Source organism: Micropterus salmoides, unplaced genomic scaffold (assembly GCF_014851395.1).
Source record: "Micropterus salmoides isolate LMB-PRFRI ecotype aquatic unplaced genomic scaffold, ASM1485139v1 Ms_hic_scaffold_1, whole genome shotgun sequence".
Lineage (NCBI taxonomy): Eukaryota > Metazoa > Chordata > Actinopteri > Centrarchiformes > Centrarchidae > Micropterus > Micropterus salmoides.
Window position 1 is genome coordinate 43,830,469 of NW_024040040.1, and position 23,636 is coordinate 43,854,104.

General features: G+C 40.3%; 1 protein-coding gene across 1 annotated transcript in view; it reads left to right on the forward strand.

Annotated features, from left to right (window-relative positions):
- plxdc2 (plexin domain containing 2) overlaps positions 1-23,636 on the forward strand; it is a 106,448-nt gene that overhangs the window by 36,111 nt on the left and 46,701 nt on the right. Inside the window, exons 2-4 of the mRNA XM_038729785.1 lie at positions 2,951-3,174; positions 15,287-15,433; positions 19,064-19,133. Coding sequence (XP_038585713.1) covers positions 2,951-3,174; positions 15,287-15,433; positions 19,064-19,133 — 441 coding nt within the window. The remainder of the gene's footprint in view (positions 1-2,950; positions 3,175-15,286; positions 15,434-19,063; positions 19,134-23,636) is intronic.

Sequence of the window (23,636 nt, forward strand, 5' to 3'; positions counted from 1 at the left end):
TGGGTGCTAGTGTGGCTAGCAGGCTAACAACAGCATTCAACTAGTTGAAAATGTATTTTAGGATCAGCTGCATGAGTTGTGTTTGACTTGAGGATCAAGTTTATTTATACAGCACCAAGGCCATTCATAGTACTTTACAAAAGACAAATACAGGATATATAATAATTGAAGTTACAGTGTAGTCCTTGTAGTGTAAATATGAACACTCCATATTTCATTTGATAAAAGGCAGTGGCACACATACCCATATTGACTGACACACAAATATTTGAACTGAAAATTTGCGCTGACTTCAGGTTTTCTGGGAGTTTGTCGAGTCAAACCTTTTTGATATATTCTTGCATTCGTAGTTGCTGATTTTGTAATTTGTCTTAAAGTCGATGTTAAAATTGAGGTCTGAGAGTCCATAATTGCACCAAAATTTCTTCCTTGGTTTGTGGTCTTTAATATTACTGATTGAAGGTGAGCACTAACTTTTAATTGAACTTATTTGGCTCCGGAAAAAAATTGTTTCAAATTCCACTCAGCCCGCTTTCATACTCTGGGCTTCTGCTCAGTAAAATTTTTCCGACTTACACCAACACCCACCTCTATGAGCAGATTGGTATCTTTACTTCTTGTTTTGAAGATGCTCAGTATAAAGTGAATCTGTCAGCTTCCACTTTGGGCAAATTAGCATCTGAAGCGCCTCCACTTGCTTTCACCACCTCTCTCCTCCTCTCCTGAGAACCACTGGTCGGGGGCCCTGAGAAGGAGGTGCAGAGAGGAAGACAAGGAGAAAGAAATGTTGTGTGAGAGAAAAGAGGCAGTGGGGAAAGGAGTGGAAAATGCGCTCTGCTAGTTAAACCCAGTGACCTCTGTCTTATAAAAAAAAAGAACCAACATAGAGTAATAGTAGAGGAAACAGCAGTATTTTTCAGCCTAACAATATTTGCAGAGCTTTAACGGCATGCAAGCACTTTGTCAACTTTGTGTTTGGATGAGTGCGATGAAAATAAAGTTTATTACTAATTGTCTTTAACCGCTTAATCCTATTAGGGTCATGGGGAGCAGGAGCTCATCCAAGCATGCCGAGCAATAGCCTGAAGGCAGGGAAACAAGTCTGCAGTCCATCATAGGACTAACAGATGAACAGACCATCTCTGCGTGCTCTCATTCATACCTACAGTCCATTTAGCATCTCTAATCCATTAGAGGAAACCCATGCAAGCAATCGGAGAACATGCGTTCTTTGTCAGGTTGTCAGGTTTAAAGTTTATCATACAGTATGTATTTATTGCACTTGTAGTCAGGAGTCAGTAGCCTTTTGCATTGGAGCTCCCCTCATTGGATGATACAGAGTATGTTTCTTCCTGCTTAAATGCAGCACTGAAATACTGCAAAACCAACATAAATCAACATGATGGTGTGAATCTGTTGCAGAAACATTATGGACAGTGCTTATGAACAGCTCTTATGTAGGTTGAACTTATGTTGCTTTCACACCTGTTGTTCAGTTCATTTGTTTATTAAAAAAGAAAAGTAATTGTTGTTTTAGGTTTGGTCTCATGTTCATAGTGGCTTCTTACAAACGAACCAAGAGGTGTAAATGACAAATTAACACATCCTCATTTATTGACTGGACGGTGTTCTTAAAAGTCAAATCAAATTCTAGTGCATTTCCATGTTTATGTGTTTATTTTTCTTCTCTGAAGTCATATGAAGAAATAACTGATTATGAGGGTTATTAGTTCAGACTGCAGCCTGACCTCAAATGTCAAGAATAGTGACAAAACCGGAAGAATGAGAACTAATATGAGGTGTTGTCGTGTACCGTAATACTAAGGAAGGATAAATTACTGCGTGGTTGTTTTTTTTTAATGAGCAACTATGAAAATACACAGATTTAGCCACAACACGCCTCTGTTTTAACTCATGTTCACAGAAAATCCATGCACTCAAAAGCTGATATGGACACTTGTTAGCACTGCTAAATTACTTTGCATAATATATACAGTAAGCTTACACAGATTGCTTTGTAAGATCGCATCCATGACAGTTCACAATCAGGAGATGAATTTAATAGTTTAGTTTCTGAATTTGTGCTAAAATCATTGTCGACTTTGCTTTTCACAAATGAACCTCCCCAGAGTTTGCTTGGAAGCTTTTCAGAAAGTCTTGGTCCAGATGTTTAATCCTCACCAGAGTTTCATTGACAGCTTGAACACCAATCTAAACAAACTGAATTAAACGAGACAAACACACAGTTGTTTAAACCAAACAGGTTAGGAGTTACAGCATCCTTAGCATCCAGAGTTGTTTGGCTTATATTTTTGAACAGAACAAAATGATTCTTTTGTTGAACAGAACAAAACTGCCTTTTTTATTTTCACTTCTGGAGGGAAGAAGCTCTTAAGGACAGAACGTGTTTGAGGCCTTTTTGGACCTTATTCTGGCCTCATTTCAATTCAGTTTCTTAAAGTGACGCAGCAGATTTCTGAAGTTAGTCTCAGGCTTGGTTAATCAAGTCAGTGCTTACATTAACACAGTACCATTTTTCACCTGTCAGTGGTGTCTCATTTCAGACTCAGGGATAGGGGTGACTGTGGCCCACTGGTCTGTGTGATGGCTGCTGAGTCATTCCTAATGTGCATCTGTTTCAGGCTTTGAGATATCTCCCCTGAGCAATGAGAAAAGTCTGCAGAGACAGTGAGATATGAGAAAGCAGCGCAAGATTAATGGCTTGAATAGTCCCGCCTCTGTGATTTGACTATTGCCTATTGTGAAAGAATAAATACTATTGTCTCATGTAACTATTTGCAAATGCTTATGCAAATGACAATTTGCAATACACTGCAATAAATCATATCTGTGGTGATTTACTGTAAATTTAACAACATGACTTGGCTTTGGGACGTGCGACACTGATGTTTTCTTTTGGTATTCACACTTTGTTTTCCTGCCTCCCCAGGGGTCTCTTACTCATTCGTCCTGGGGCAGGCAGGAGACGAGGACGCACCAGTGGACGTCAAGCTGTACAGTCACCGTTGGAGGAGATGGCTTCCCCCGAAACCTCGTAACATGGATAGTAACAGGGCCAGTCAGGAGCAGGACCAGGAGCCTGAGCAGGTGGAGCCAGAGGGCCTCCCAGGCCTGCTGTCTGCAGAGGACACGGACAACAGTTCCCAGATAGAGGTGGGTGCTTATTCACACCAAGCTTGTTTGACAAAGGAAAATTATTTTATGTTTTTAAAATCAATAGTGTAACAGTACTAGGGGCCAGCATTGATTGCTACTCTGCTGAACACAAATATTTGAGTGGTACTGGTTCTGATCCACTGATTTTACAAATAAAGACCAGTTTACTCATCATGAGGCTGCTGAGCATGTGAAAACAATAATGTCTGGGGGAGCTTTCTAAAGCCTCTTGATGTCAAGAGGTTTGTCTTTGCTTACTGCTTTCTGTGTTTGGAGGCTACAAAAAGAACAGAAAGTCTGCTTTACAAACTGGAGTTTAAAGGTAGAGTCCAGTTGCAGTTATTGGAAGAGTGGCATCCAGGATGTTTGGAGCTTGACCCATACAGATGACTAAAAGTCAGGTTAAAGTTAGGATTTGAAAAAGTAACCCAAATTTATGGAGGTACATTGCTGGAGCCATCCACTGGGGTGATTTGGCAACATTAAAAGCCCTACACACCGATGAGCCTCCCACACAGGTGTTTTCACTTTGCTTCACGTGACGGTTGTGTGGGAATGTGCAGACTATGCTTGATTGACGTCACTCTGATCTGTCTATTCTTCGTTCATGTCCTATCAAAGTTATCGCAATTACGTGTTTTGACTCTTAAATATACTCTGCTCTGATATATCAGACTTTACACATGTATGTATATGTGCAGGAAAATCAAGCAAACATGGACGCCTCACATCAGCCAAAGTCCATCGTTCAACACAACTAAGCCCAAATGTAACAGATCTAGTGTTTTATTGTCAGTGCACAGTATTTCTAACCATTATAGCTCAAATGTAATCACACAAGCGTCTCAAGTGGTCCGATGACGTGAACACTCGCAAGTCGAATCCTTCCCATTGCCGTCATCCCTCATCATGACTGATTAGACCTCTCCTCAGTTTGAAGATGGGCTGAGTTATGCTGCTGGGGATTACATGAGCTCACCAGACTACTTAAAGGTGTAATTTGTCCCGCCCTGGCAGGTGCAACAAAGCTAAAATAAGAGTCAGGAAGATTTCAATTAAACAGTCTGCACGTGCTCCTGAAAAGAGCTGTAATGATCCAATAATAGGTGAAATCAGCTGTGTGGCTGTGCTATTGCAGGGCCTTTAAAGTATTTGTTATAATTTAAATTCCACTGAAAGTCATGGTGTGGTAAAGTGCATCCAACACTCATGACCACACGAACCTTTTAACCTCACAGTCCATTTATTAGCTGTTTTGGAGCTTTTGATGACTGATGTTTATATAATAAAAAATATATTTCTAAGCGTTTCAAGGACTTCTCACCCAGAGAGTTAAGTGTCAAATTCCTGATCTTGGCTTTGTGTTCTTGTTCTGGACCTTACTGGATCATTTTCTCTCATGTAGTGATTCTTAATAAACACAGTCATACAACAGGAATTAAAGTAATAAGGGCATATGACAACAAGGTGGACTGAAAAAAAAGTGAAAAGTTTTGTTATATACATCAATAATTTCTTGTTAATTAAAGCTCTGCCATATTTTGATTTGTATAGTGGAATAAAAAGTATTTTCCTGGAACGGAGGCAAGTGATTGGGGTCGATAATCACATTAGGTAATCGAAGGAATCGATGTTTGCCATCATCATCTCCCCACTGAATGAATTCAGACCGGCTTTAGTGGTGCCTTATTTCAGCTCCAGCTGCAACGAAGCAGCTCACACAGTAAACCTTCATATCTCGTAAAGAAACCAACTAATATAAAAAGAATGAATCGATAAAGTCCTCTGTTGAGCTGTATCTAAAAATACTCTTTTGTTGCTTCCCTGGAGCAATTATAAATCTCCCCAGAAGAGTGGTTGTTGGGTAATGAAAAAGGAGACAAGGAGGGGCCTTTGAGGATTAATATTTTATATCAAATTAAACTCAGCCCTCAGGTGTTCATCTACCTTCTGCGTGGGACTGGATCCTCTTAAACCTGACCTCAGAGAGATCAGAACAGGAAATTAACCCGGACTCCCACAGTTTCAAGAAGCTGGTGGAGCTGCTGGAGATTAATAGCCGGGTTCGACTTATGTTTGTGTCTATGTAAATGAAAGGCATCACCCGTGTCCCCTTGTTATGGCGCCTTGGCCAGCGCACAGCATCGAGGCGTTCAGTCATAATGATGGCTGCCGCCCCGGGCTTAGACAGCTCGTTAAGTTTTCTTGTGGCTTCTAATCATCTCAGGTTCACAGCACTCGAGTCTCTCAGCGAGGAGGGAGGGAGCTTTGATCGTCAGCTGTAAACACACACACTCACACACACACTAACTAGGTAAACTTCACACACAGACGCTCACACAAACATGTCCTCCCTCATTGTTGTTGCTCTCCTAGGCTGATTTGTTGTTGCCAAATGAAAAAACAGTCCGTGGCACAAACACCTTGTCATTCCTCCTGTCAGCACTTAAAACACTCACACACACACACACACACACACACACACACACACACATTCCCTCACCTGCCACCAACACTTTGTGGACAAAAGCCTTCATATATTCAGAGGGCAGAAACAGTACTAAAGCTGAAATCTTCCACCCATGCACCAGTGAGCTGAATGACTTTAAAGACTTGTCTCCTCTGCTCCGAAGGAGCTCTAACTGAGGAAAGAAGAAGAGGAACTGTGTCCACTTAAAGGACAAATATACTCTCGCTTTCACAGCGCTGTATTTCATCATTGTCTTAAGGCTGTGGTGCTCTATAGCTGGTGAAGTTACCTCCTGTGTTGAAACAGCTGTCTCTGACTCTCTTATGACTGATTTGTTTTCATATGATTAATGACTTTTTCAGAGAAAAGAAGAAAAAATAAGTGTAGGAAGTTACTCTTTTATTTGGTAGAGCCTGACAACAAAAGCTCATATTAATTTTTGATGTATAAGATAATTTGGTTTAATTACAGCTGCACCAAAAATGTCCTGGTTTAAAGAAACTGTTTGACATTTAGCTAAATACACCTCTAAGAAAATATGAGAAGATCGATGCGGTTTCAATCTTCTCATCTAACCCTAACTCTAAAGGCTTGTGCAGACTACACGACTTTCAGTGTCGGCAGAAAGATGTGCTGTTCAGACTACACAACATGCCGTCTTGTGATTGGAGTCTTGAAGTCATTGTGGCGTTCACTCTACGTGGCTGATCGGTGACTGGGGGTCACACACTACACGAGCTGACAGCGGCTCTGTCACCCCACGCTGGTCTCCAAACCACGTTTTGTCAAGAAAACACACGTGAAATGTGAAACGGTAAATGACGCCAACCTACACACGAAACAGCTGTTGTTTGCTATTATAAAGATAGCAATTAGAAATGCAAAGAATCTGGGTGAAAGAATGGATTAGCACACGCAGGTAGCAGGGATTGTCTGAGCTACAGAGAGAGCTGGAGGTGAGTAAAAAGTGTTTTGTAGTGAAAAAGTAGCTGCCTGCTCTGCCAGCTGCCCGTCTCTCATTGACTGGATGTGGATGTCGAGTCGGCCGACTCCTCCAGATATTTGGCTAGCGTCGGCAATGTGTCAGCGACGCGGCAGGGAGCCATTTTGATGTGTCATTGAGTAGTTCACATATAACGACTGGCAACCACCGATCGATCAATTGCTGATTTACCCCGGATCACAGCCTGACGGTCACAGAGTTCGCCGACCGGCAAATCGGGCTTAAAATCGTGTAGTGTGAACTAGGCTTAAAGAAGCATATTTCTCCAAAATGTCATACTGTTCGTTTAATGTCACACAAAGTACGTTTGGCCATTCATCTGCTAGAAATATATACAGAGATGTAGGCCTTACCTCAAACAGCAGTTGTTTTTAATCATACTAAGTAGTTTTAAGGTGGTTGTTAGTTATTACAGGTTAAATAACTGTTAATTTAAATTGTTTAAATTTCCATAAATTAGGTTTCCACTTTATAGAACTGAAGATATCTCTCCATCGCATTCATTTTCTTTGCTTTGAGGCCAGTCTGTGTTTCGGTTAACTGGTGCCGTAACAATAGATTGATCTCACTGCGACATGCAGGTTTATAACAGTAGCCCTGACAGCAGACTGTCTGACGCCCTGAATGACTGTGACTCACTATATCAGCTCTCACGATCATTAACCCAGATTAAACAGCCTCTCGGCTAAAGGTGTCCTCAAGTCACTGTAAGGCAGAATAAGGCACGGTTTGAACAAACTGTGGGAAAGAGTCGGTATCACTGCATTCAAGCCAAATCCCAGTCCTGATTCTTTTATTCAAGAAGGCAAACTTGTGCTAGTCCAGACATGCTGTGAGTAATGGCTTGTGGCTGTGAATGATTGTGCTTTTGTTGTTTGTTATCTCCCCAAAGTGCTGATTCAGAGCAGTTTTTTTTAACCTTGTCTTGGATCATGGCCATGTTCTTAGGTCTTAAACATTTCATGGCCCCAGCTGTTAGGTTTCATGTGAATGCGTGGCATACTTTAATGTTTCTACTTGTCTACATTTGTTTTGTCAATTCCAATACTGCACACTCAGAACAGGCTAAAGAAAATGTTATAACATGTCCTTATTTGGTGGGGTGACCTGTACCTGGACTCCCAAATGTGAATGAATATTTAAAAAAGCACTTGTGTTTTCTAAATTTGATGGAAAAAAGACTACTTTACAGGTCTCAGAAGAAAATGGGAAAGTCTGTGTAAATTAATCATTACAAGTATCATCACAGCATCACAGTGTTGTTTTTATTCAGGCATGCAGATGTTTCCACTTTTTAGAATTGGGTGAACAATTCGTCTACTCTATTGGATTACAATATATCAGATTATCATATTGACAGCACTGCTTCAAAAAACACCAACTCCTCATTCATTTCATTGAGTATTGGCACAGCTGAAGTGAAGATGCAGGGGGCTTTAAACGCGCTGTACGGGCTGCTCAGTTACATGTAAGTGCACACTCCTTGGATACCACCTTGTAACGTAACAAGTTTATCTTGTAATTGTTGGATAAAATGATTGTTGCCCTCATAACTGATATCCTGTCGCATAAAGATGTGTTTTAAACCTCTGTGGGATCTAATGAACCCTAAAACTCATGTTTGTGTTGCTCAAGCTGGAGGTCTTGTATTAGGTTGTGCCTTTTCACTGGTAGTGACCCTTGTGTGTGTGTGTGTGTGTGTGGGGGGGGGGGGGGGGGGGGGGGTCTCAACACACACTCAGTCTGAGAAATCACCTGAAATCCCTGTCTGCATACCAAGCGAGCCAACACAGGGTCCTGACCTAAAGTGTGAGAAAGTTGCCTACAGCTGTCAGGTGGCACCATTTTAAGTCCTATCTTTATGTGAAAGATAAAAATACCACACACACATATGGCAGCCTGTGGACTGCTGCTTTTTTTAAAAATCCTGTATCATATTGCGACACCACATCACGCCTGGCTCTTCGTATCTACAGCAAAATACAGCCTGTCCTGATAATTTAACCACTGTCAGACATGTCAGGTTGCCAATAAAAGCCTACAGTGTATTGGTGTTTGAGGGGTCCCTCCATCACTGCTGGTGTTGTTTGTATAGCTTGCTTTAATGTGTGGTTTATGGTGAAGACTTGTTATTGGATGTCTGTGACTCTCCAGCTCAGGAGGCTCTTTGGGGGTTACATGCTTCACTACTTTCACTGTTTATTTGTGTGTTTCTTAAGGGAGCAAATTCAGACAGCGAGGCAGCAAGCAGCTTGCTAATTTTCATTACTTCACTTGATTCCCAGTGCTGCTTTTGCCCTTGCCACGCTTCATATTCACAACCTGCAGTGAATGCAAATTAGCCCCCACCCCACCTTTGTTTGTTTTCTGTCTCACTTTGTCAAGTTTGTTAAAAGATTCCCAGAGGACAATTTGTCTGGAAAGAGCAGTTTATTGTCTTCATGTTGCTCTGTGTTTAAACTCAGTGATGATGCCATCTCAGGAAGCAGCTGAACCCGAATGAACCAGATGAACCCGAAGTTGTTTCAGTTTCAGGATCCAGTCAGCTTCAGTCTCAAAATGCACACCATCTTCTAGTGTTAGAGTCATAGCCTTTTTGCAGTGGGTCAGCTAACGTTTAGGTTTGTAGTCATTTCTGCAGATGAGCAAAGACAGCAAAGGCCGCGAGTTTGTAAATACTTTGTGTAGTGAATTCTGTGTACCTCATAGTGTATACTGTGTAACATTTATTTCAACACAGGATAGGGTTCGCATGGTTAGGTAGGTGGATATAGGAGAGGATATAAGAGCATGCAAGAGAGTCTCCAAGTCCTTTACATAGAGAATTCAGTTTTGCTATGCTATCTTTTGACAACAGAGTTTATATGTTTGTTGAATTTTATTGCTATTCAAAGATAACACCTAAATTCCTAGCAAGGTGCCCAGATTTTTGGATAATTCCTCAATTGAGTTAGGGGAACAAAACAATATTACTTCTGTCTTATTCTCATTTAGTTGGAGAAAGTTTATTATCACCCAACGCTCAATATCATTTACACAGTTAAAAATGGACTGTAATGACTTCTAATCACCTGGCTTCAGAGGTAAGTACAGCTGCGTATCATCAGCATAACTGTGTATGTCTACGGCGAATGGAGCCCAAGGAGAGCATATCCAAAGAAAATAAGACTGGCCCCAGGATTGAACCTTGAGGTACTCCGCATTTAATTGCTGCTGAAGAGGGGGAAATGTTACCAAAACAGAAAAGGTTCTATCTTAAAAGTAAGAGTAAAACCACTGTAGTGCGACACCCTTGATAACCAACCACTTGCAGTAGGTGATCCAGGAGGATGTCATGATCAACAGTGTCAAAAGCCGGGCTAAAGTCAAGCAAGAGTAAAATAGCACAATTTCCAGTATCACCAAACAGCAACAAATCATTTAGTACCTTAAGCAGTGCTGTTTCTGTGCTGTGATGTACATTGAAGCCTGACTGAAAGTTATACAACACATTGTTTTCAGTTAAAAATGAGGAGAGTTGAGAAAGAACGACCTTCTCCAATATTTTGGACATTAAGATCATTTAGAAAAGGGCCTAAAATTATTAAAATCCATAGGGTCAAGATTGGGTTTTTTAATAAGATTCTGAACAACAGCATGTTTAAAAGTGGATGGAAGAATTCCATTTAAAACAGAGATATTTATTACAGACAAAAGGCTAGGACCAGCAACATCTAAAACCTCTTTCAAAAGACACGAGGGGACAGTGTCTGTAGGGGCAGAAGTAGGCTTCATGTGTGAGGCTATATCAATATATTAATTCTGACAAGGCCACAGGCTCAAAACAATTTAGAGAAACAGGGCATGGGACTAGCTCAGATGGGTCAAGATCAGAAGGTGAGATACCAGATCTAATGACGTCAACCTTATCAATAAAGAACCTAAAAAACTTCTCTGTAATTTCAGAGGTAGCACAGCAGCATGGCTGACGCTTTTATTCAAAGCGACTTACAGGTCGCACGCCTCTGGAGCAACTAGGGGTTAAGTGTCTTGCTCAGGGACACATTGGTGTGTCACAGTGGATTTGAACCCAGGTCTCTCACAGAAAAGGCATGTGTCTTATCCATTGCACCATCACCACTAGTACAGTGTTTATTACACTAAACGAGGTTTTAGGGCTGTGTGCATTTCTAGCTATAATATCTGTGAAATATTTTGCTTTTGAGGCTTTGACCAGGCGTTGGTAAGATGTTAGGCAGTTTCTCAGTATTTCGTAGGACACTTGCAGTTTATTTTTCTTCCAATTCCTGTCTGCCTTCCTGCATTCCTGTCTAAGGGCATGAGTCTCACTATTAAGCCAAGGTTGAGCTTTTACTTTGGATCTCTTAAGCTTGAGCAGGCCAATGTTGTCAAGTTGAATATCGGGGGCTTCTTGTTTATTGAATATTGATTGTTCTTGAAAATAAATTCATGGCCGTCAATTTTTGGCATGTTTACCACTGGTGTTTTGATTCAAGTCCAACATTTTGGGGCCATGAAGACTTCTAAATCATAACAGAGGATCTATACTGCTATTAAAAGGAATCAGAAACTGGCTGGTGCACCACAGACCAGGATGTAGTCTCAACACATACACATACACACACACACCACCAATACCATCAAGCCGCTGCAACTGGCAGGAGAAGGAGCGCGTCAATGAATAATGGATCACAGGCATTATCAGCTGATGAATAGCTCCACACATGAGAGATGGCGTTCTTTTAACGCTTTTTCATACAGGCCGTAGTCTGATTTGACTGCGTGCTCTGCTCTCTGTGTGTATGTGCAATGTCTTAGTATGGGGACGGCTGACATGCAACATTCACAGTTTAAGTGCTCCTACAGAGCATACATGAAATTTTATTTTCTCAGGAGCAGAGGCATGGTTGCAGTTGAGGGGATTACGTTTTTCTTTTATCTTTATTTATACCTCTTCAGTAGCAGCTTTAAGAAACATTTAAAAACATCTAATTTTCTTTAGTAAGCAATACCCAGAATAATCTCATAAAGGCGAAGCGATAGATTCCTTTACTCAGGGTCTCTCCTGTGTTAAGGAACCATTCAGAAGTGAAAACATGTCGGCACAGGATATTCAGGTCTCAGTATGATACAATATTGATGGGGTGGGCAGCTCGAGTAAATGCCTCTGACAGAGATGGGAGTGAATCTGGGATGGGGTTTCGCTGAATAAATATTTTCACTGGTTTGTTTTTGTGCTCCAGAGCCACAAAATGGATCATGACTGGCAGCCATTTTTGTTTTCTCCATCTCTATCAAGTTGCAGTATTTCAGTTTATGATGAACAGATAAAAACTGGGCAGTGGTCTCCTCCTGAAGCTAAGTGGATGGGCCGCAATAGTCCTCTCTCACACAGTCATCATGTGGCTATCAATCTTGCATTAACCCTCCACTGACCTCTTTAGTGCAGCTCAAGCATCTGTAGTGTCTCTGAGGGTCAGGTGGAAAGTAGCCCACTGTTGTCTATGTGTGTTTCCCATAGGGAATGTATATCTATATATCTATACCTACTTTTACAATTTAGGATGTATCTCAAATGCGTGCAAAATATATAATAATTGGCATTTTTATAGCAATACATTTAAAATATATGTCCAATAAAGTTATTGTACAACGGATGATGTTTTTGATGTTTTTAATATTATATGCACAGTTGCAAAATGCATTGTAAATCAAATGCACCCCAAAAACTTATTCAAATAAGCAACTGTAATGTTTTTTTTTCTGTTTCAGAGATGTGTTTAAAATTGCATCAAATTTAGGTTTTAAATATCCTTAAAATACATTATATATTATATTATATTATATATTACACTTGCTTTTCTGGAATACTTTAATGAGACATTATAGTCATGCAGTCGCTGCTTCAGCAATTTTAAATAAATGGACAGAGCCTACAAAAGTAAAATTAAACACAATTAAAGCACTTTTTTCATTTCATTTGACAGCTGACTCTATAGAGCTGACAGGAAATGTAGGCAGAGGGAGGAGGGATGACATGCAGTAAAGGTCCCCACCCAGACTGGAACTAGGGATGTCCTGATCACATAACCAGACCACCAGTTCACCCAAACAAATGTTGTGCCAGTCCCAGCCACCCACCTGCATATTTGAACCTACCTCTGTTTTGTGATTTTTGTGTTATTTCCCCCTGTATGTCAATGTTGTCTTTTTGTCTTGCAATATAACTAATAAAAAACAACCCACGCCCAACCAAAACAAGCAGTAAAAATGCAGATTCAGAACTTCTGATAAATATGTTAAAATAAAAAATATTCTGTCAGTAGATGATTTGTGCACAGAACATTTTACATTTATGAAATGTCAGCAGTAATTTTGCCACTGTGAGAGAAAGGTTCACTCCACTCTGGATTTTGTTTTCTGAAATGCGTCACCTGTTGCGTCACCTGTTTTTATTTTTGTGATCTGTGAAGACACTCACCAGTCACTGTACCATCTCTAGGCTTCGTCAAAATGACGCAGCCTTCAACGGACAGCTCAAGATAAAGTTGTTTACCCTAATTATGGATGAATGATACTGTAAAATACAAATACCCACTGTCTTTTTGTGAGACAGGCTCTCTATTAGCTGATTTTGTTGGTTCAGCCACACATAAGTTGATTTCTTGTTTGGCTGTGTGGGTGTGTGTGGGTGGGTATGTACTACTGAGTGATGTAGGCTTGTGGACCCACCTGTCCACAACTGACAGTGCTAATAAATGTTTAATGTTTAAAACAGAGCCGGTAGCAAATTTCACACCATGTTTGTATTTTCACACATCAATAGGGAATGTGAAGGTGACGTCACGCTGTGTTTCATTATTTCATTCCATATTTACAGGACCGCGCCCTATCCCACTCTACCCTGCTGTATTTAAATTTGTGTGTTGGAGGCTGTTTTTGAAATTTTGTGTTGAGGTTTTAATAAACGTCAATATGGTTGGTCAGTGCTGCTCGATCAAGAACTGCCATAGTAACAGCCAACAAAAAGGTAAACAGATCGTGCCTGTAAACATGGTGGCCACGTCCCATAATGCAACACCGCGTGACATACCTTCACATTCCCTATAGTGAGTATAAGTTCACATTGCCTTCATCCCACAACCTCCCACCAAAACTCTTTGCTGCAGTCTTGAAAAGCCCACCTACGCCCAGCTGAACCATGGCACCCTGCCCACCTTCCCCCTTCACAGAAGAACTGCCAACTGGCCTCTCTCACCTTTGAGAAGCCTCTATCTCGCTCGATCCTTCTCCACAAGACCGAAAACATCTTGTGCTGATTAGGAGGAAGCTTTACAGCCTTGCATTTGTGTCTACTCTCTTTTACAAGCGCCCATGTTTTCTATTCTGAAAGTAATGTGCTGACTAAGCCTGCCTGAATGGGCCTTTTTTTTCTTTCCCAGACACAGTTTGTCTGCACTTTAAACGGTGATGAAAGGCTTCTGGCAATGTTTGTTTAAATCTACAAATTAATCAAAAGTAACACCACCTACATGGCTGAACTCCATTTGGAATTTTGATATTTATCAATCCCACAGAGGCTTTGCTAAGCCTGAAACACTATCTCTCTGTCTCAAATGCCGGGCTGAATATTGTGTAGAGGTATTATAACTCTCTGAGGGAAATATGAATCCTTGAAGCAAAACGAATCGAACAGGGAAGGATTGTGCTTTAATTAATGTTTGTCTCATGGCCTTTTGACAACCAAAGCGCAGTAGCCTAGAATAATACCACCAATATATCAAAGTGTTCACAGAGCTGCGTGAGTTCCTATTAGTTAGATCACAGTCAGATGTAGCATACACTTCCCTGATCCCCTATCCGGTAAAACATTAACTTTAACAATGTTTTTGATAAAAGGCCCAGCTCTAAGGTATCTCATTAGACCCACAGAGAAGGAGACAAGCAATAGGATGCACAGGACACGAGCATTCATCCTAATTCAGTACAGGAAACAATAAAAGCACAGGCCGCTCCCCATGGCTTATAAAAGTCCATGAATGTTTGTGTTATAAAAGGCAATCCTGACTAAGCAGTCTGGCGTGGGGCTTTTTAAAAGTAGTCGACTTGCTTCTTTTTTTTTTATTTGATTAGGAGACATTAAAACCACTTCGCGTTGCGGATTGTGCCCTAATGAAAACCATAGAGTCGAATGAAAAGACAAAGAGAACGCTCACACAGCACACTTAAATGTAATGTTATCTAATTTAGTTGGTAATTTGTTCTGCAGCAAAATTAGAAGTACTCTACATTATTGATTTTCTATATGTGCAATTTTCTGTTTGCGTAGAGGTTTAAATTTGTTTTTAGAAGTGCAACAGTGAATTGACAACTAACAGTGAATTAGATCACAAGGAATTTGATTTGGGCTCATGGCAGCTTCGAGGAACAGTGATGTCGTTTTAAATATGTGGTTATATTTTCTGCATGTACTGTACAAAAAGAGCACAGACTCCATTGGCTTAATTTACAGAGCAACACAACAATATCCACTCTCTCCTTCAAGCTGTGTTTTATTGCACTATGCTTCTTCACAGTCTTTATATTGAGACAGCATGTAAACACACAGGACACGTTTGGTTTTGTCATTTCTACAGGAGGATACAGATCACGACTACTACACGTCAAAAACATACAGCCCGTCGGATCCAATGAGCAAGGACTTGTGGGTAAATATTGACCAGATGGACAAGGAGAAAGTCAAGATCCATGGGATTCTATCCAACACTCACAGACAAGCAGCGGTAAGCCAACAAGCAACATAAGACATTTCCTTCATGTCTTGGGAAGTTTTTGTGTGCATGCTTGGCCAATCGTGAATGTTAGCCTTAAAGTCAAATTAATTTAAATGTACCCAAACCTTAGGGGCTGTTGCTTATTGTCATTAGCTTAGCTGCTCTCCGAGGTTTAAGAGGTGAATGAATATTCTTATAATAGATTAACTGTGGGATTATTTTCTCAATTTATCGTTAGGTCTATAAAAATGCAGAAAACAGTGTCTGTGTCCAAGATCTGAGGTCTTCAAATCGTTGAAGATGTTTTGTCTGACCAACAATCCAAAACCCCAAAGAGATTCGGTTACAATGATCCTCACAAAGGTTTAAAATATGACTTTAATGATTATAAAAATAGTATCCGATTAATTTTCTGATGGCTGACATTAAGAGATTTATAGAACCAGTTTGTAAGATTTAGGGGGATATTGGCAAAAATAGAATAATATATTCATAAGTATCTTTTCAGTAGTGTAAAATCACCAGAAAAAATTAATATTTTTATTACCTTAGAATGAGCCATTTATATCTACAGATGGAGCGGGCCCTCTTCTCATGTTTCTACAGTAGCTTGGAATGGACAAACCAAACATTGGCTATTGAGAGGGCCTTTCGTGTTTTTAGTTTAGCGGCCACCTTAGTTTCTCCTGCATGCTTGGATCGGCAGGATGAGGGGAATTGTCATGATTGGTTGCAGTCTGCAGCCTCACAGCTAGATGCCACTAAATCCTACATGCTGGTCTTTAAGACATTAAGATGTGGTCTATTACACCCCATTGCTGTGTCTTCAGAACAGGTGTAGCACCTGTGGTTTAGTCTAACCCAGTTGTTGTGTCCTGTCAAAATCATGAAAACATTTCTAGAGGTTGACGTGTCTGAGGTTTGACTTAAACCTGCTGCAGACATGGTTTATTAACTGTTTAAGGCCACAGGTAGCCTCATCATACACGTAGTTTAGCTGTCGTTAAGTCAAACGTCAAGCTGTTCTTTCAATACAAATCTGCATTTGTAGCTCTAATCCTCTTACAAACACACCTTGACGTATTCAGCGCCTGGTGCCTACTAGCAGGTTAGTTTAGCTCGTGATGTGGGCTTAAAGATAAACAGAGAGATAATATAAATGCCAGTAACGGAAAGAACAGATGGGTTTACTCAGTATTTATGTGCACTGTATGTGATATATGTGTATGTTTGTCAGTAAACTGTGGAACAAGATGTATTGTACGATGCATGTATTGTGCAAGTATTACAGCATTTACAGCTTCACTGCTGAAACATTAACTTTGTGAATACCCACAAGCCCTAGCTGTTAGGTTGGCCATAGGTTGCTTCCACATGACTAGACATGACTAGACAGATTTTTTTACTACAGTACAGTGTGTTTGTTTCCTATACCGTTGCCATGCAGATGGAAAAAAGTAAAGTATTGCTTTCTCTGCAGTGAAGTTTCCTCCACCTCTGTACAAACAGGCGACCCATGTGAGGTGCATACTGATGAAGTCACACACGGCAGCAGTAGACTGACTAGAGAGATAGATCAGCATGGCAGCAGGGCAGCCACAGACTATAAAAAAAGAGAAAGCACCCAGGGTGAACAATAGCTGGCGAGGAGATACAATAGAGTCCCACATTGTGCATTCTGCTGCTCTACCTTCAGTCATGTAATGATGGATTGAACCATACATGCTATTCTTTTTAGGCGCGGCTGAGAGGCGAGGCTTTTCTTCCAAATAGTATAGAAGGGATGTGGGAGGTTTCCCTGACTGGGGCTTAGTCTGAAAAAAAAAGTGAATTTCCCAATTCAGTGACCAGCCAAGCAATGCAGATTAAAAAGGAGATATGGAAGTATTGCTTGGATAATGTCATTGTGAGATGACAGTGCAAGGAGAAGCGAAAACCATCTGTTCGGAAATTCAGCCACCGAGTCAGCAGACTAACATTTTAAACAAATAGAGTTTATTATGAGGGCAGTTAAAGTCCTGAGAAACTGCATAAAATTTTGAGTGCTGGGGCAGAATTGGAGAAAGCTTCCATGTTCCCTGCTGGCACTGTTGCCTGCCAGAGCTTTGGGCCACGACACTGAAAGGAATTGGCCAATAAGGTCGTAAAACCAAACACAGCCGCAGAGGTCAGTTCATCACAGAGCTGTAGCAAAGTTAAGCTCTGGATCGGCTATATAGTCTGTGAGATTCAGCGTGGTTTGCCACAGGATTACTCCCCCCAGCATAATCTAGGTTCATGGATAATAGCAGCGTGTTTACTGTGGACTGCCGATCTTCATGACATTTCCTGGCAGTGGTGCGATGTGACTGTAGCATATTCAGTTCAGGGCTAAAATACTGAATACATAAACCACTGTTTGTGGTAATGTGCTTAATAAGTTTGTTGTTCATTTGGTCCAAGAGTAATTTTATGATTCCCATCAACATATTTGTGATTTGTATGGAAGCTCATTTCTGCCAGGAAAAGAAAAAATAACAGAAGAAAAGTTAGCAGTCATACTAATGGTAAATAAAAGTTTTGAGATTCTCAGTCAAAATAGTAATTCTAATAATTTTTACTTGAAAACTCATAATTTTGACTTTAGAAGACAAAATGTTGGGATGTGCTTAAACAGAACCTTTTTGTTTTAACACTTCGGAAATCCAAAGTCCCTGGAAGGCGGAGTGACAAGTCGGAAAGGTTTAGGGGACGGGGTTTATGAAGCTATTCAACCATCAAACAAGAAATTGTGAAGAATCATATTAAGAGTCTGCAGCCACACTAGCAGCTCTGTGATACTTTGAGCTAAATGCTAACGTCACTATGCAAACATGCTGAAAATGACAATTGGACAATGTAAAGCAGGTACAATGTTTACTATGTTCACCATCTTAGTTTTGCAAGTTAGCATGCTACCATTTGTTAATGATTAGTGCTAAATACAAAGTACAGCCAAGTTTTGCAGGTATTTGTTCCTACGAAAGGTAAATCAAAAGTATGAGACACAAAATCAAAATTATGTGATAAGTCAAAACTGACATATCTCATCATTTTGATTCACTATTACATTTTTTGCCAAGGCAGATATCTTAATTTTAATGTTAGTATGTCAACATACCAACACATAACTTTGACTTTCCTAGAAAAAACGTGCCTCCATACAGTAAACATTTACAGATACATTATATGTAACTAGGTATTTACCCATGATTGCCATTAGAAGTGCTTATTACTACTTGACTCCTCATAAATCAACATGGATTTAATGTTTAATATTTTCATGAGGCATGTGTTCCTGAAAATTTGACATTTTTTCAAATGAGGATATGATGTTTCTTTCTTCTCTTACTAAGATGTAATAAAGGTCATATACAAATTATGATAATATTTTTACCACATTAACATTCTTTTCTGTTTTAGATTTGAAATGACAAGTGATTGCCCCACAAAGTATAGACGATATAGCACACGGGGGCACCTTTGTATTTTCTTTCCACATTTTTCCTCTGATCTAAATCCTCTTGTTGTTTGTAAGATGAGAACAGTCTATTCCCTGATCCTCTTCTTACCTCTATCTTTCTGACCGGGGTCATCTGTCTGTTTGTTTTCCCCTCACAGAGAGTTAATCTGTCCTTCGATTTCCCTTTTTATGGACATTTCCTGCGTGAAATCACCGTGGCGACTGGTGGTAAGTGAACACTGTTCTTGGACTCTTTTCCCTCAATAGTAGTTATTAGTGTTGTTGCTGGACTCACTCAGACAGTTTTTTTTTTATTGCTGTGGGGTTTAGGAGGGAATGCGGTAAGATTTATAAAATGAGTCTGCAGGACAGAGGCCTTTATGAAATGTAGAAGAAGACAGTGTCTGCATTTGTTTCTGGTACTTGGTGTACCTGTGAGTGTGGCATGGCTACTGTACAAGACCTCACCCCTACAGAAAAGAACCAAACAATGACCTGTTTCTTCATATGTTGTCTCTGGGAAAAGAAATCAGAAGATTCAGGGTTGAAAAGGCTCGCCTGGCACAAACCACAGCACAAAACCACCGACACTCTGCCAGCCACACAGTCAGCCTGATACGGGACCATTTACAGCTCTCACCTCCGCGGGATGGTCTGCTAGACAGGGGGATAAAAAAACAACCCACACAGCACCACCATCTCCACACCAGACTTGACTGGAGAAGAAACCAGACCGATGGGTTTGGACTGGAAACAGGGGTCCCTCTGCCAAGTGGCCCAATACACTCTGATGGATAAGGAGGTGGGGGTATCAGGAGAAGTGTATGTGTGGGCTGGGCACGTGACACAGTAGACGTGTTTGCCAGAGTGTGCAAAGCAATTTTCCACTTGAGTCTTGACGGCAAAACCTCAACACCCCAACCAGCTATTATCACATGAAAGACTAAAGCCCTGCTCTTAACCAACTATTTCAGAGATGTGCTGCATTTAGCTGCCACTGGAATAATTTGTTGGGTCTCTTATCATCATTAGCATCCCCGTCTCATTTTCACCTCCATCACTGGCAAAGTCGAGTTCTTTGGCTTTGGAAACATGCTGCATGATGGTGGGGAGGACTGGACGGGCTCAGAGAAAATACCAAGAATTTGCATTCCTCCAGACAGAGATGGAGGAATGAGACAGAGGAAGAGGAGGAGGCAGCTATCTGGCTCTTGCAGCCCTCTGGACCTTTGTCTCCAAGATGCCTTCCTCATATCCCTCCATTTCTGGGCCCATCAGTCAGCTCGTCCTCCTCTCCCTCCGGACCATCTCCCCGCTTTCATTGCTGTCAGCAAGTCACTGTTTTTACATCAGCAAATATTATTTCTTTTTGCCAGCTGTGCTGGAATTCTGCAGGAAATGATCATTTCAGCAGAGTTACAATTAAATTTCATTTTTTATTTTCAGAGTTACAGATACTTTCTAAACAGCAGCCAGTTCTCAAACACATGAACGATGTAGGCAACAAGACGAGGTTGGCACGCAGCCTTGTCAAACATGTGTCCACTTTTACGGTCTTTGCACGCAGTAAATTGAGAGTTATACTGGAGCCAAGTCTCCATCGTAAGAAGTAATTTTGTTATTGAGTCCTAAATGTTTTACTTGTTTAAATTAAGTCTCACCACTCTGGCAAGAGTGGTGAGAATATTGTAACCTGTTAATCAACTTACTGTGAGAATTTCCCACAAATACTTGTAAATACCTCAAAACAAGATGAAATAAGACAAATTACAGGTAGAAATGATCTCTTTCGCATCTTCTAAGATATTAAAGGTTTAAAGGCAAGGCACTAATGCTTGCATACAGAGTGACTACTGGGTCTGCACCCATCTACCTAAACTCCATAATACAAGCTTACGTTCCTTTTCGGTCACTGCGCTCCTCCAACGAATGCTGTCTGGCTCTGCCATCCCTTCACACAAAGCAATCTCAGTCCCTGTTCCCATCTGTAACATCACCACGATGGTGGAACAAGCTACCACAGGCCATCAGAGCAGGGGGGTCCCTCTTTAACTTCAAGAAGCTCTTGAAAACTCATTTCTTCTGAGAACAGTTTCTCTTATAACACCTCTAACCCCTAACTCCTAAAATTCACTTCCTGTGCTCTTCTTCTTCTATCCCCTTACAATTCTCTTGTATTGATTGCACTATTATGTTAACTCTTACTACTTTCCCTGGGTATTTATCCCACTGATGCCATACGTGCTGTTAGCTCAGTTGTAGTTCTCGTGCTGTCTTTGATGCTTTGTTGATGCTTGTATGTTGTTCGTCAAATGGAAGTCGCTTTGGATAAAAGCATCTGACAAATGAGTTAATGTAATGTAATGTAAAAGCTCAATTCTAACAAAGATTACTTGATTTTGTTTGCTTTTGTGCACAAGTGCAAGAATTTGGAAATGTGGACTGAAACGATTATCTAACATACTATTATTAGACAGAAAAATAACATTTTTGATAATCTATTAACTGTTTTAATCATTTGTTTTCAAAGAAAAATGCTTAACAACAACAACAAATGCTTTGAATTTATCTTTGTGAATTCGTTATCTTTTCATTATTTTCTGACATTTTATATTCCGACATTCTAACATCTATCAGTTAATCGTAACAATAATCAGCGGATTAATCGATGAGGAAAATAATCATAAGATGTACTCCAGTGGTAGAATCAAAAATGACACTGTGGCAGACATCACTGCTACTTTAACACTGAAAACACCGGTTTAATACTGATATTCTCTTGCTTAAAACCCCACACAAACATCACAAAGTCACTCCAATGGACCACAAAGCCTTAACATAATAATGAAAAAAGAGACAGAACCCATTATAGAATGTCCAGAGAGTCCAGTCTGTGTTGGAGAGTGTGTTGACGGTTCGACATGTAGAGGCTGTGGACATATGATCTGAGCCAGCTGTGTCGATGGATATCCAGCTGTGGCATGCCTGTTTACTGGGCCAGCTGTTGCACTTTACAACCAGAATGCAATCCCAGATTCAAAAAACGCACAAGCACAATGTGATCACAAGCATTTAAATGTAAAGGGAACAAATAACACGTGAGGGAAGTAAAGGAGCACATGAAATCCACGGCCCAGCTATCACGTGTCAGTGTTACAATTTATCCCATTGAATCAAAGACATGCAAGATAAAATCATTAACACAATAGCATAAATTATGTTTATTCATCCAAATTTTCTTGGTTTATTTTATTGTAAAATATTGGCTATTTTTACCTCTTCAGGCCTTTAAACAGTATTTAAATGGAACATCCCTCTTTTGCTCGCAGCTTCATACTGTATGTAATTTGTGGAAGCAAGACTGTCCCCCTTATTTTTTTTAAGGACTTATCACATAATTTTTTTATCTCCTCAGAGTAAAATGTAATGCTATCATCATCTGCCAAGCTGCAAAATGTTCATACTGGATATATCAGTAAATTATTCACTGACAATGTATTGTTATATTCCTGTAATATCCGCTCATACAAAAAAAAAATTGATTGCACTATTTTATGGTCATTTTTAGGCTCTCGTGGCACTTGGCTAACTTTAGTAGAAGGGTCATCTTGGATAAATATTAAAATGCCACGAAGCACGTGACAGGTTGTGTTCACTTTTTAAACATGTAGCTAATAAAGTGATCTCTCCTTACAAAACTGCTTTTGTTGCCTAAACCTAACCACACATGGATGCAAAACACCTCTCAACCACTTGCGTACTGCACAAAAATGGAGCCCTTACTTGGAAAAACTACTGAACATAATCCAAGCATTACTTTTCCATTAAAATAACTTTGTTGTTTTTTGTGCTAATGAAGTTTGAAGTTTTTTGTTCAGTCACATTAAACAAACTACGCCGTGTGTGTGAGGATTTTTCCTACACTAGACATAATGGCTTGGTTATAGGCTGACTTTGTTATTTTGGATCAATCAGCAATAAAACAAACAAAAAAATCAGATGTTTAACTTAGATGAAAAACCTTGTAGCTTTGTATTTGAAAGTGTGTGCATGTGTGTGATCCAGTCCTGGCTCAGAACAGCTGTGATAAACACAAAATATCCTGTAAATTAAACACAGCTCAGTACGTAGAAACAAAGGCCTTGTCTAAACACAATGTCCAATAAAGAGAAGCTTTAGTCTAGCAGGGCCCACTAATTCCCACTCATGTTTTTCTTGGATATACACAACCCAGCACTTTTGGATAGCAGCACATATAAACTTGGAAAGAATTATCCACTCCAGCCCACCTTCCTGAAACCTCTGTCGCAACCTTATACTATTTCATCTCCTTTCTTTCTCCTCTCCCATTGTTGTTCCCCAGGTAGCCCTCCTCCTCCGTCCAGTCTCCCTCTGCTGTAAGTGACAGCCATAATGAATGAATTGCCTCTCTATTGAGCGACCCGCGGCTCTCGCCTCTTTAGTGTATTGAGAGGCTGTCTGATTTTCTTTAGACTGTCAAATAAGTCGTATAGTGTTTTCAGGAGATTGCTGGTAGAGAGCGCAAGCAGGACCAGAAATAAAACCCCTCAACACAGGGCTTTGTGTGTCCAGACAAGTGTGTATGTGTGTGTTTGGTCGGGTGGGATTTCTAAGCTTTATAGAGGTTTAAAGTGAAAGGAGAAGTAGTGAAGCAAAACAAAGCCAAAAGAAAGAAAGAGTGAAAGAGATAAAAACGTGCTTGAATTGAAT